Source organism: Rutilus rutilus, assembly GCF_951802725.1.
Source record: "Rutilus rutilus genome assembly, chromosome: 13".
In the NCBI taxonomy this organism is placed as follows: domain Eukaryota; kingdom Metazoa; phylum Chordata; class Actinopteri; order Cypriniformes; family Leuciscidae; genus Rutilus; species Rutilus rutilus.
Genome location: NC_140218.1, coordinates 18,567,592 through 18,582,235, shown reverse-complemented (window position 1 = coordinate 18,582,235; position 14,644 = coordinate 18,567,592). Strand labels below are relative to the sequence as shown.

Sequence of the window (14,644 nt, the reverse complement as noted above, 5' to 3'; positions counted from 1 at the left end):
AAAAGCCCTACATCATCAGGAGAGTGCAAGCCACTCGCTTTCTCCCTTTCACCCCCCACCTCTATATCGTCCATCCGTTGTCCTCGTTGAGTGTTCATTTCCTTTTCCTTTTTTCTTTTCTCCTGAAGCAGAAAAAGAAATCCCGGCCTCTGATTATGATTTGTCTTGATTTTTGTTTTCTTGCCATTTCTTGTGCTCTTTGATGGATGTCCTGATAGACCTCAAATGTTGAATTTCCTCTGCTGAAACAGTTAAACCATAAAGGTTTTTTATTGAATTTTTTTTTACTGAAAATGTAATGTAAAATAACATCATTAAATTATGATTTATGCTAAAATAATATTTAACATTTCTTAAACCACTGTGTAATCAAATATTACACCTTTGTTTAGTATTATAATCTTGCAAATTGTTTATTTACTTTAACAAAAGTATGGGGACATTGAAAATGTGGGATGAAAAATCTAGTTTTCTAAATCTAATTCAATAAAAAAAAAAGAAATATGTAAATAGCCTATTAAGATATTATGAAGGAAACGTTTAGAAAATGTCTAAGACTCTACACTATTTAAGAGTAACTTTTCAAAGCAAATTGGGACATTGATCATGTGAACTCAAACTAACAAACGTGCACGTGTGTTTATAATGACGGCAGGTAAAAGCTTGTCTTCTTACTTTTAGTTTACCTCAGAAACATTTAGTTCAACAATATTGGGTGGACGCATGCCACTTCTGTCAGCAGAGAGCATTTTTGACTGGTCCAAAATGACTTAATCATATCAGACAAGAGGAAGACAGGCAGTCTTTCACAGGTTGCGATAGGCTATCGTTATTGTCAAAACACAAGAATGAAGGGGGAAATAGGCAGATTAGCTCCTGGCGGTTGTTTGAAGTGTGTGCCAAAGTGCATTAGAAGATATTATTCCTTCTGGAAAATAGAAAACTCTCGGCCGGAAAAGACTTGCTAATCAACTGATAATGGGCCGCTGCCCGCCTCCAACGGCACATCCACACCCACCTTGCACACTCATGACACACTCCCTTCACACACTCAAGGGCCTTTCTCACATAGACCTCAAGAGGTGTTTTTGTAAGAAACGAACCGACATAACCGGGAAAAAAAATAAGAATAAAACAAGAAAAGGACATGAGAATTTGGTTATATATTTTGAATCGGATTCCAAACTTGTTTTTTGCTTAAAGCACGTGCTTGCCAATCTTAAACCACGTGACTGCGGAGAGAACTCCAGCGCAGGTTTCCTTACTCCATTAAAAAAAAAAAAAAAAAAAAAAAAAAATTATATCGTAATGTGGTAAAAAAATAAAAAAATAATGCATGGTTAGGTTAAACCACATAGATCACAGATTTGATTTGTGTTTCAAGTATTTTCGTGCCAATCACCCAAACAACTTAATCACTTCGACAATGACTTTTATGTCTTACAAAAGTTTCATGAAGACTCGGTTGCAGAACCAGATGTGAAAATAGCAGCTGTAATGGGACAGCATTTTTGGTAGGTGGTGATATTCTTGTTGACCATGTAGGCTATGTACCATGTCGACAAGCTTTGAGTAGGCTAATGAACCCTATGATACAGCAGAGAGGAACACCTCTGTGTTTTTCAAAGCTTAAGACGTCACTATTTAACAACGTTTCTCCAACAAATACAGCTCCAAAATAAGCCACAACACGATCAACCGTCGCTGAACAACACCCAGTACAGAAAGCCCTAAATGTTGAATGAATTAGGGTTATGAACGAGTTGTTTGAGTGAATGATTCAATGATTTACTCATAAAGACAGGGTAGGCCTACTTATTTTGAAGAATTACTTTGCATCCACTAAATAAGTATGTTCTAGTATAGCCTATATGTAATGTAATGTACTACATCCGCAATGTTGTCATTATCATGTGAGTACAAATCCTCTTCCGTGGCCGATAGTAAAGTGTCCATCGAGTAGTAGGTCATCCGAGTACATTTTGCCTACTCTTTTATGAGTATACTGTGAATTCTGACATCTTTTGTCACATAGCCTACTGGTTTTTTGCCTTCTAAATGAAGTATGCGATTTCAGATGCAGCCATGCAGTCACTTAAAGGAACACTCCACCTTTTTTTCATATTAAACTATGTTATTCCCTTAACTAAGACAGTGCGTGCACTCAATCGCTCTGGCGCGCGGCGACACTTTGATAGCACTTAGCTTAGCCCGGTTATTGAATCAGTCAGTGTTTTTGAACAAATGGGTTGAGTTATTGATTCAATTGATTCAATGACTCACTCATAAAGACAGTCCCTAGTCTGTCAACCTGTTATATTTACAGACACTCTAAACAAGGGTTTTTATAGTACAGAGCTCTTAAAGTGACATTCACATTTATTTATTTATTTTTAACAATAAATACTTGTAAATACTTGGCTGTGAGTGTATTTTTAAGTATTAGCCATACAAAAATGAAACGTGAAGTTGTCCTTTGCATGGTATCTTTTATTTTCCTGGTCGAGTACTGCTGTAAAAACATGTTTCTAAATCTGGTCAGCATGATAGCAGGTACAGTACATTATCTGCAATATATTCTCTTCTCTTGACCTTTAACCTGTTTGTTTCGGATCAGGAAGTTCCACCCTGATCTGCTATTGTTCTGTCACAGTTGTTGTATTACTACAATTATTATATAGGCAAATTTCAATATCTTCTTAAAGCACAGAGCATGCATATATTGACGGTGCATGAGTGTCAACTAAACCAGGCCATAATGCAGTACGGTGTAGCCATGTACACCCAGCATCCTGTTTATCCATGATCCCTAGCATGTTATTTAAGGTAAGGGACAGCCTATGAAGCTGTATGTTGGCGCTGAAGCCAGAAATCATGTGCTTTTAGCATAGCACAGTACAACACACCACCCTGCCTCTTCCTGCACTGATAACAGGGTGAGGGACGATAGAATTGACCGATGGTGGTGGGTCATAATGGATGTCAGTTCCTTGACTCTTCTCGGCGACCCCCTCATCTCGGTCCCCCCAACAGCTTTTGTTTCAGGAAACATATTCTTTAAAGCATCTAGTCAGCATTTTCCTACTAAATCTAAGTGCCTCTACTTTATTTACAAGCCCGTGTTATGTAAACTTGCTCTATAACGTCTGACATGATTGATTGAACACCATCACCCCCGAAGATCAGCTGACTATTCTAGGCAGTTTTGGAATTGAGGGCTTTGCGAATGACGCAGCATCTAATTTAGCTGAGGCCAAGTAAAGCATGAGCTCAATGGTACTTTACTATTATAAGGCCAGGTGTAGTCACGATTCGTCTGTAACGGGAAAACGAGGGCTGGAGCAACTCTGGCAGGAAAGATCTCATTTTCTGTGCTGTGGCTGCTCAGGAAACTCAGGCATTCACTGTTCTATATACTCCCATCCTGAAGTGGGGGAGTGAGGTCGCTTAAGAGGCTACGGGGTGGGGGGATGCAGAAATACTAATAACAATTACACCGTTACCATTTTGAAACAGTCGTGTTTATTTTTATTGTCATCTCCTCCCTTTAATGTTTAATGGCAGCTATTTTCTCTATTTCCCCTTGGCGGAATGTCAGTATCACTGATTGTGCTCTTGAAAGCATTTGCACTTGTGATTAAGCCTTTCGCCACATTTGCTGTTATTTGTGGTGTCTGGGACGTGTGATTGAACCATAGATCTTTCTGCCATGAAGAACATAAAAGAAGACCTACTGCATGATCTTGGATCTTTGATGTTGCATAAATATATTACTTGAACACAAAATTATCTTACTTTATAATGGTTTTTGTATATTAGTCAGAGATAATGAAAATGGGTCATTTAAAAATGTAACTTAAACCTGAAAATATATATCATGAAGGAAATGAATATATGAAAAAATCTATTTTTCTTAAACATTTTGCATAATTTTTGTATCTCCGAGAGGCTGAGACCACATTGAAAACTGGTACAATAAAAATGTAATTTAAAAGTTTAAAACAAAGACATGTTTGAAGGAAAATGAATATAAAATATTACGTTTACATTTATCAAACATGTTGCATAACTAAATCACCTGAACACAAAATAATATCTAGCTTTATTATAGTCATTTTTGTCCATTGGTGTAAAAACATCTGTCTAATTTAAACCTGAAAACATTAAAACAGCAATATTATGAAGGAAAATTAATATAAAACATTATGTTTAAATCTGAAGGATTGAGAGATTTCCGAACAGCATTAAACTTTACGTGTTTTATCTGTGTGTGTGAATTAATGGTCTGAGATGCCAAAGGTCTGAATGCACATCGCAGGTCAGCGGAAATCATTTTGATATTTTGTTGCTCTTTATTTTTCTTCCTCTCGCTAGCATTGCCATATTGACTCAAGATATTTGTATTGTCTTCTAATTTTGAGCCATTGTTCTGAGGTGGTTTAAAATTACGATGCTGATAAAATATGGGTGTTAACAGCTCAGAGGTCTTCTCGGCGCAGGGTGCATGTGTCAGCCAGTGTCTTCTGCTTCAGGAGAAAAACAAAGAGAGAGAAATGAATGACTCATAGAAATGTTGCGAATGACTATGTTATCTCTCATACATTCATGCCAGTGAACCTCACCTGCAAGTAAATACAAGCCGATGGACTGAGAGTAAATGGTTAGTTTTAAGCACTTTGCTACAATATGGAAGTTGTCACACAGTTGGCACAAGGGTTTGTGTTTCAAATGTGTTTTTTGTTGAAAACCCCCTCTTATAATAATTCGATTTTTTTAAATGAATTAAAATAATTTATGCAAGGGTCTATGTAGGTTTTAACAAAAAGGTTCAATTGTGTTCTCAGGAGGACAACAGTATTTTTCATAAATATGAAGCCTGGGCAAGTCTCATGTATGTTATGTTATTATATATATATATATGTGTATCAACATACAACACCAATGTAAGTAAAAACACATTTGTGTAACTGGACTTTTGAACTATAGCCCCAGTTCTTTATTTATTTATAAAGTGACTATGTACAATTTTTAACATAAATGTTTCCATTTCATGCATTGTACCGGATTTAGCCAAAGGCATATTTTCATCTGTAGTCCCCAGGCAGGTCAACACTAACATAAAATTACACAGACTACCTATGTATGATATGTGTTAACATACAATAAAAACATACATACACACATACTATCAGGGCTATTAAAATAAATAAATAAATAAATAAAACGGTTTACAGAGTTGGTTCGATTTAAAAAAAGACCAAGAGCTTTACACCCTTTTATATCCTCTGGTAGGGCATTCCACTGATTAGTAGCTTTCACTGCGAAAGACGAACCAGACAATTACTCATGGACGATAATCTGGTAGATCTCACACAGTTTTCAGAGATTTTATAAACCATACGCAATTTTGAAAAAAGTCTAAAATTGTCAAAGTTCAAAAAAATTGGTTTCTCTATGATCCTACAATAATGAAAATGGTTTGTTTTTTTTCTCTAAAATTTTTAACGTCTGTTTATATAGGGATTTTAAGGGTTTAGTCACAGTTTCACCAGCTTGACCCCAACATGTCAGACAATGATACATGTGAGAAAGGATTGTAGTATGCATAAAAGTCTTAGCTACGTCAACAGAGAGACATTGTCTAATTTGTCTGAAATTTGCCAAGTTATATTTAATATTCCTCACTATTTTCTTTACATGTTTTTTAAAACTGTGATTTGAGTCCAATATTATGCCAAGATAATTGAACTCATGAACTATTTCTATCTTTTCCCCATTAATAAACATCAGGAGATTTAACATTTGTTTTTGAGAAAAAAATTCCTTTTGTTTTAATAATGTTCAAGCTAAGACATGATTTTTCCAGCCATTGTGTAATCCTTTCTGTAGCAGCTTTTAACTTATTAGCTGCTAACTCTGCTGTTCCCACATGTGTAAAAATAACAGTATAATCAGCATACATTTGTACTTGTGTCCCTTCACACTGCTGCGGGAGATCATTAATATACAGACTAAATAATAAGGGACCTAACACTGATCCTTGGGGTACACCCATTGTATAATGTAAATTGCAGGACTTAACCCCTTTAATTTTTACAAATTGTTCTCTACCCATGCTAAAGCTTCAGATGAAAACTGAAATGTAGACAGTTTAGAAAGGAGAACTGCATGATTAACTGTATCAAAGGCTTTACGTAAATCTAAAAATATAGCACCAACAAATCCTCCTCTGTCAACTTTAAATTGTATTTGCTCTATTAAATGTAAAGTAGCTGTTTCAGTAGAATGATTTACTCTGAAACCAAACTGCATACAATGTAAGCCAGACTTAACTGTGTTAAGATGGGATGCCAGTTGTTCAAAAACAATCTTCTCTCCAACCTTTGAGAATACTGGCAGTATGCTTATGGGTCTGTAGTGTAATTACTAGCTTCATAATGATCTACAGATTTAAAAATAGGAGTAACAATGGCTTGTTTCCACGCAGTAGGAAAAACACTATGACAAGTTAATTAAATGAGTGATGACAGGGGTTAAATATATATTTGTGAGTTTTAACAAACATAGTATCCAATTGATGAGCATCTCCACATTTAGATTTTTTCAACGAGCTAATAACTTTGTTGACTTGCATTTCAGTTGACTTGGTTATAGACTAAAGCCTAAATTTATGTAGCGAAGTGCTTAAAACTACCCATTTATATATTCTGTAAAATAAGCAACTGACATATGTAATAGCAAACGCTATTGGGGCATGTTGTCACAAAAGATCAACGTGTTGCCAAGACTGTACGTTTGTAGAAATTGTACATTTCTAAAATAAGAAAATAAACCGACCCTGAGAAATAGCCAGTTTATTTATATAGTCCCAGTCTTCCCTGTTTCTCAGTTCAAGGAGAGACAAGTAGCCTATGCTGTTAAATACACAGCACAGGAAAGTAAAACTTTGCACTCATTGCAATTCACTGCAATGACTTCACAGCTGCATGACTGGAAACGCGCGCAAGGAGGCGTGTGCGCTACTGTCCCGGAGCGCGCGCAGGAAGGGAGGGCGATTTGTCCGGTCACAAATACTCAATGGTCCGAGCGCAACGCTTAAAAGCGGGAGCAAACACATGTTGGTTCCAGAGTCAGAGCCCTCATACAGTAAAGGGATGAAATTATGCTTGAGCGCGACTATGAGGCAGGACAAACAGAGACACGCGCTGTGAACATTATTGCAGAACACGCTGCTTCGCGCGGAGCTGTCCAAGGTGGGGTAGGATGATGGGATGAAGCACCTGTTGCTATGCCAATATCTACAAACGAGAACGAGGATGCGATCAATCCATCTCAGCTTGGAATACTGAAAATTGGCTATATAAATTTGACCTGCAAGTGTAAGCTCATTGAGAGCTATTTTATGCAAATTATATGGAAAGTTCTTCAGTGTTAAACAATCACCATGTCTGGATGTCGGATGCATTGATGTTAAGGTCTAAATAATCAGTTTAATCTGGAAGCCATTACACTTTGGTCAATGATTCACGAGCCTAATCCCCACGAGTGCCCTTTTTAATTCAACACCGTGATATGGACATGGAAAAAGTCAGTTGTGTTAACGAAATGCCACGAGGTGCTGGGAGAGACGCTCGCGCTGCAGGGTTCGCGGCTCGCTGATCTCCTGGCACACTTCTCGCGCGTCAATGACGTTGACTCCTTGGTTAAGGCTGGCAAGGCTCGGCCTGCTGACTGCATGTCTTTATTCATGGCTGGCGGTTGACGGATGCGGGCCGGGTCCCAGTTACGGCAGTCGCCCTAGGCAACGCAAGTTAACTCCAATGTCTTACAAGCAGTACGTGCCCGGTGTCTCTGAGAACAACCTGGGAGCGAGCGGAAGAGCGGAGGGCAGGATAACGAGGGATTCGGAAGGCTTCAATAAGCTCGTGTGCAACTACAACCCTGACATTGTCTTCAAAGACGAGGAACATACCAAAGCCGATCGGTTAATGACCAAGGTAAAGGAAACCCGTGTGTAACGATTCATATAATCAACCGCGTCATATTTTTTGCACACTGGTCAATGTACGGTGCTTTTTGTGTCTCTCATTAACAAGTGTAAACAATGACTAACCATTCTTTTTTTAGACTTTCTTCATGGCTTTTTATGTGATAGGGCTATATCTTTGTGTGTATATTAAAACAGTAGGTCTAATACATAGCCTATATAGAAAAATATTAAAATAGCCTATAATTTATTTTTCTTTCTTTTTTTCTAAAGATATTTTAATAGGTTAGAATACCCTTTGAATTTTTAAAGCATTTTTACTCGATATTTATTAAAATAATTATTTACGAATAATTACGAATATGCCATTATGTCATTATTAGGTAGTCAATAAGGAAAGTTTCTTACTGGTAGCCAACTTACTGGTTTTGTACACTAAATATATATATATATATATATATATATATATATATATACATACATATATATATACATATAGCCTATAATTGTCTTTCGTATAAACAGAAGCTTAGTTGGATACCAGCATGCCATCCACAAATACACAAATTGTCTTTTATAGAATCATAATCTTGAAGACAAGGCAATAATGGCTAAATCAACTGTAAAACTGTCAACTTTGTTACTGTCAACCCTGTTAAAGGCATAGCTGTATCCTAACATGTATTTCATTTTTAAAATGTATACAATTTAAGTAAAGCACAATTCAATTTATTAATACCTAAAGGCATTCTTTGTCTCATATAATGTTTAAAATCTAATTTAAAATCAAAATGGAGAATTAAGGCACAGATTTCGTGGAATGACCCAGATGCATGTCTGGTGGCCCATTCAACTCTCTCAGCCATCCATGACATACTTCATGCACAGTTAAACAGTACTTGAAAATACAGGGGTTTTGAGATTCCTGTAATTCAGATGTGTTTCATTGTCATAGTTTTCTAGTTGCAAATTGATGCAAATAACTATTATGATAATACACAGTGACAGAATGTGATTTTTTAAGAACAGGCCCTGCAAAATGAATTACCTTAAAGTAAAGAAATCTTAACAATAATTATTGTAATGTTTAGATTTGTGCAGCTGAAACTCTAGGACCAAGAGGAGAGATTTTGACTGATGTTGACAGCATGTTTACCCATTTTCCCATGTTCCCTAGGCAATGTAAAAAAACAAACAAAAAACATGACAATAGGACTGCCTGGACTGCCACTGCACCATTTAATCTTTAACCAAGTTCTTCATTAGAGCCATAAAATGATCACTACACCTCTACTTCCTTATAGCCTGGGAGTGTGTGTGCGTGTGTTCTCTTGTATAAACGTGAAGGTAGGTAAGGCAGATAACATTGTGAAGAACACTAAATATCATTTTTAAACCTTAAATACATACAAGTCACAATATGAGACATTCAAAACTTGTTACTTTAAGGCAGTATGATGAAAATTTCAGTTAAATAAGTTGTCCTAATTAGGCATGTCCTAATCTGTAATGGTATCATAGGTCGTTTGGAGATATTACTGATAAGTTTGCTATCACTGATAATAAGTTTGACTAGATTGGCATCTACTGAGTACTCTTATGAAAGTGCTTTGCGTTGGTGTATGTGTACGTATGCATGTGCCCTCTTGTTGCCCAACTCTGAAAGCTATCCTTTGTGCATCTTTTCAAGCCTCTGCGGGGTCGCCTGTGCAGAATTCTCGCCTGTTGAAGTAATGGCACCATTGGAAAAGCCTCTATTGTAGTTTCCACAATGAATCGCCTCTGTCCAACAGCATTGCGAGAAAAATCTCCCTGGTTTGTTGTCTTCCCCTCTTGATTTCTCACTCTTGCTGTCACATTCCCAAGAACACGTCTAAACATTCCATCCATCTGCCCTCTCGCTCGGACTGGTTCTTGCTTTCTTCTCGCTTGCCTTGGCTTTTCAACCCTGTTTTGCTCTCTCACCTTTTCCCATACCCTCTCAATCACGACCCTATAGTCACATTATATTATTTTCACAGACAAATAATACTACCTTCTCACAGATTCCCCATCACGTGAGGTGTAGAGAGACACAACATTTTGAAAATTTGTGGAGGAAGTCTAAATGCTTTAGTACAAGTCTCAAGGTTAACACTGGGGTCGTTCAAAAGACTGTGTGAAAATGTTCCCATCGTGTGAAGAGAAAAAAAAGGGAATTGACCTTGACTTCTCTCTGTGACCATGCTGAAGTGTCCGAAGAATGCTGGAAATGAGTTAAAGTAGCTTTGTTCTTGTTAGATGTTAAGGGGGTGGAAATGGCCTTTTGCAGAGCTGAGCATGCTGGACAAAAAAAAATCACTGATGTCTACCAGCACCAATTTTTGCCAAAGGATTGTGAAAATAGTTAACTGTCATGGTATTTGCATATGCTTTTAAAATTAGCACACTTTTGGTTTGAAACATTAGTAAGAAGGGAGACAGTCTGGAATGGTTAAAGTGAAAATTCACCCAAAAATGAATATTATTCCTAAACTTGTATGACTTTCTTTTTCCGTGGAACACAAAAGAAGACACTTTGATAAATGTTGAAGAAAGAATGAATGTCATACAGGTTTAGAACGACATAGGGGTGAGTAAATGGTGACAGGCTTTTAAACTAGGAAAACTATCCCTTTAAATGGAATGTTTTGTCCTTCTGTTTGTGTCACCTGTATGATGGTTTCATTACTTTTTCCACTGCATAGCGCTGTAAGGACTGCCTCAATAAACTGGCAATAGCAGTAATGAACCAATGGTTTGGGGTCCGACTGCGAGTAACCGAGGCCTGGGACGAGGACGGCCATCACCCTGATGGTTCTTTACATTATGAGGGCCGTGCTGTCGACATCACCACCTCAGACCGAGACACAGAAAAATATGGACTACTTGCCCAGTTGGCAGTTGAGGCTGGATTTGACTGGGTGCACTATGAATCCAGGTATCATGTACACTGCTCAGTCAAAGCCGGTAAGCTGCTCAATCTTTCCTTTTCAATGTTATTCCTCATTCAGATCATGTAACTCTTAGAGGAAAATGTCACCCCAAAATCCTTATTTACTCACCCTCGAAACTGTAAAAAAATGTCCATACATTGAAAGTCATTGGGGTCCAGTGTTGATTTGGACCCCATTGACTTACAGTGTATGGACAAATGATAGTGAGTAAATGATAACAGCATTTAGATTTTTGGGTGAACTATCCATTTAACTTAGTTCCACCTCTATAATTTTTTTTCCAGATCACTCTGTAGCCGTGGAGAAAGGTGGCTGCTTTTCAGGATTGGGACTTGTGACAATGGCCGATGGTGTTCAAAAGCCTATTTCGAGTTTGTGGCCTGGGGAACAGGTGCTTTCCTTGTCTGGGTCAGGTGAAATTGTTCTCAGTCGGGTACTTCTCTTTCTACATCTGAATAGAGAGAGCAGAGCCACTTTCTTTATTTTTGGCACCGAAAATGGTAAACAAATGGCACTTACTCCCAATCACCTCATCTTTGCGGCTCACAATCTCGAACTGCACCACCATGAGTATGAAGCTATTTTTGCCAAAGAAGTTAGGATTGGGGACTATATACTTACTACTGGAGACAATAGAGGAATTCAGCCATCTAAAGTGGTCTCGATTTCACTGGAGGAGAGGATGGGGGTTTATGCTCCTTTGACAGAACATGGGAACTTATTTGTGGATGACGTGCTGGTATCCAGCTACGCTTCTGTTGAAGATCACAGACTCGCACACTGGGCGTTCTGGCCTATCCGTGTCCTGTTTGGCTTTTTCCAGACAGAAATGGAAGAAAACTTACAAAGAGTGGGGGTTAAAAATAGTGCCATGATCCCTAATATCTGTTCCACAAATCAGACCTTCCTTACAAATGTGATGCACAACAGTTCTTCCAGCACATGCAGCAAATTCCAAGATGCCAAAGTGGAAATGGAAAATGAACACAGTTTTTTGCCGCAAAAGGAGGTTTACTGGTATGCGAGGCTTTTGCACACATTAGGACGGATATTTCTTGACCCTAGGAAGTTTTACTGATGGTCAAGACACAGAATATGCAAAAATAATACAAAACTGATTTTTGAACTGACCAAAAAAAGAAAATGCATTAGGCACTATAACTGGTATAATTACTCACCACATAACATCCAGTTACAATTACTTTATTAATTGCGAATATGTAAATGTGTTGCCGTTATACATATAATGTATGTGAATTATTCAGTGTAACTTAAAAAAATCATATTTTTCAGATAATACTTGCCATATTGAATAATCACCATATGGACAATAACGGGATTTGAAATGTAAACTTGTATTTTTATTTTTGTTTTACAAGAAAATATTTCAAAGAGTAATAAATATTTATTTTTATACATCTGGATTCATAATATATATTTCATGTAGTTCAAATTATGGCTCGAGGCCCTTTGTTATACCAAACAGACACTGATACAATCTTTTTTTTATTACTTATTGTAGTTTATAGACATTATTCACACAAAACACAGATAGTTTTATTCTCACTAGAGTTGTACTGAGTGCAATATCATGTCAGTTCGCAATTTGTTGAAAAATCAGCATATTACATCCTGTAGGTAGTCATTTAGAAGTTCTAAACAGAAATGAGTTGCCAACCAAATATTGTGTTAACACTGTTTAACCATGTCTGACTAATTGAGGTCAATTTCCAGTGTCTGAAATGATGGTGCTAAACAGGAATTAACAGTGCATCACACCCCCTTGTGGACACCGAAGAATACACCACTGTATCCTCTGATGTGCTTAGTATGATTTACAAATGATCTGTTCTGAAAAACAGCTTCCTGAAATTAATAAAATTAATGAAGTAATAAATTATTGTTTGTGATATTTTTAAGTTGTTCTCTATTACTTTTCGTGTTTTAAAAAAATGTGTGCATCAGCATTAATGGCAAAAATGACTGGGGAAGCTTCTTTTGTTTAATTTTAATAAATGCAATAGAAATAATAACAAAAATCACATTGGGTGTGTAATGTGCATATAGGCAACTATTTCTTTAAAAACTGGAACAAAATGTACAATTATAGTGCACTATGCTAATCCATTACAGCCTGATAATGTAAAAGATTTAGCATTGTAATGCTCAAATTAAGCTTTTGAGACTGTTGGTTTTTAGAAAGTGCATGTTTTTTCCTCTATTTATTTTTCTCAGCTGTGAAGGTATAGAAGAGGATTATCTTGCTCATGGAGGGGGCAGATGGACACACACCCCCACTGGAGAGGAGCTGTACTAAACTCCATCTGGATCAGGCCAATGGCAAACTCTGTAATGTAGACCCACCCAACCATTACCATTGGTGAACCAATCAGATTTTTAAGATAAGCTTATTCAGGCTTCATCCAAACCTTTCCTGTTCAAATTAATCCCAGTGAAAGCTGGGAAGAAGTTATTAATCTTGTCAATGGGTTAGTTTGATCAGACAATTTTTTTTTTAATATGCCACATTATGTTCTGTAGAGATCAATATACCAGTTTGTGTTTTAAAAGACACTGTGCACAGAATATGCCTGTACTGTGCAACTGAATTTTGCAATATCAGAATTTCTGACTTAAACGTGACCTAGTACAGCATGATTGAGTCATGTATTAGAAAGAACATGACTGCATTGTAGTAGATGTTGGTAATGCATTTCATAAATAGACATCGTTTCATTCTTCTCCATATGCAAATGAAACTGTTTGGGTGTGTTGAGTGATGTATTTACTGCCTGTGATCCAAACTGCCACATTGATGGCTTGTCAGCTCAAAGAACACATCTACCTGCCTGGTTTCTTCAAAAGATAAATTCAACAATCCTCTGTAGATTGAAATAAGATTCTATTTAATACGAAATAGCCATGTATTACAGGCATACATAATAGAGACATTTTATTTCAAATTGTGCAGCTTATGCATTTACACGGGATCAATAAAGTCGGTCTCTTTATAAATCTACACTAGTCTAAGAATAGACATAGTTAACCTTTGATCGGGCAATATTTTGTGGTCTCATTTACTCATTTTAAATGTTTTGGTTACAATTGATTTTCACTGAGCTAATAGTGTGCTGATTTTGAAAGCAAAGATGAACTGACATTTATTATGGCCAAATGTATCTGTACTGAGAGTGTTGCCTGTGAGCATTGTGGCCAGATAATAAATGGGCCACTTAAAATGGCTACCTTTTTAAGGCAATGAATAAACAGAATGAATCATTTAATTATTTAATTGTGTATTGTAGGCTATAGACAGCAGAGGTGGACAGTAACACAGTACATTTACTTGAGTACTGTACACTTTTTGAGTATTATTTTTTCTGGAAACTTTTTACTTTAACTTACGACAAATATCGTACTTTTTACTCCACTACATTTCTGTCAAGGTCCTTGAGTAGAAAGTGGTAACGTCAGTCAGGGGATGATTTTGATTGCAGGGATTGCATTTTGGTTGGAAAATAAAGTCGGTTTGATGTCAGAACCCGACGCCGGATTGACGTCTGAACCCGACGTCAGATTGACATTGGATTTTGGTTGGAAATGAAAGTCGGGTTTACGTCAGAATCCGACTGATGTTGGTTTCTGACGTCAACCCGATTTTAATTTTCAACCACAGTAGGCT

The 14,644-nt window shown here is 37.0% G+C and overlaps 1 protein-coding gene across 1 annotated transcript; it reads left to right on the top strand.

Annotated features, from left to right (window-relative positions):
• Window positions 1–7,126: 7,126 nt before the first annotated feature.
• Window positions 7,127–12,873, top strand: dhh (desert hedgehog signaling molecule). Its single transcript, XM_084428020.1, has 3 exons — window positions 7,127–7,997; window positions 10,714–10,975; window positions 11,247–12,873. Exons 1-3 carry the CDS (start codon window positions 7,686–7,688, stop codon window positions 12,038–12,040), a joined length of 1,368 nt encoding a protein of 455 aa, XP_084284146.1. The 5' UTR covers window positions 7,127–7,685; the 3' UTR covers window positions 12,041–12,873.
• Window positions 12,874–14,644: the final 1,771 nt, after the last annotated feature.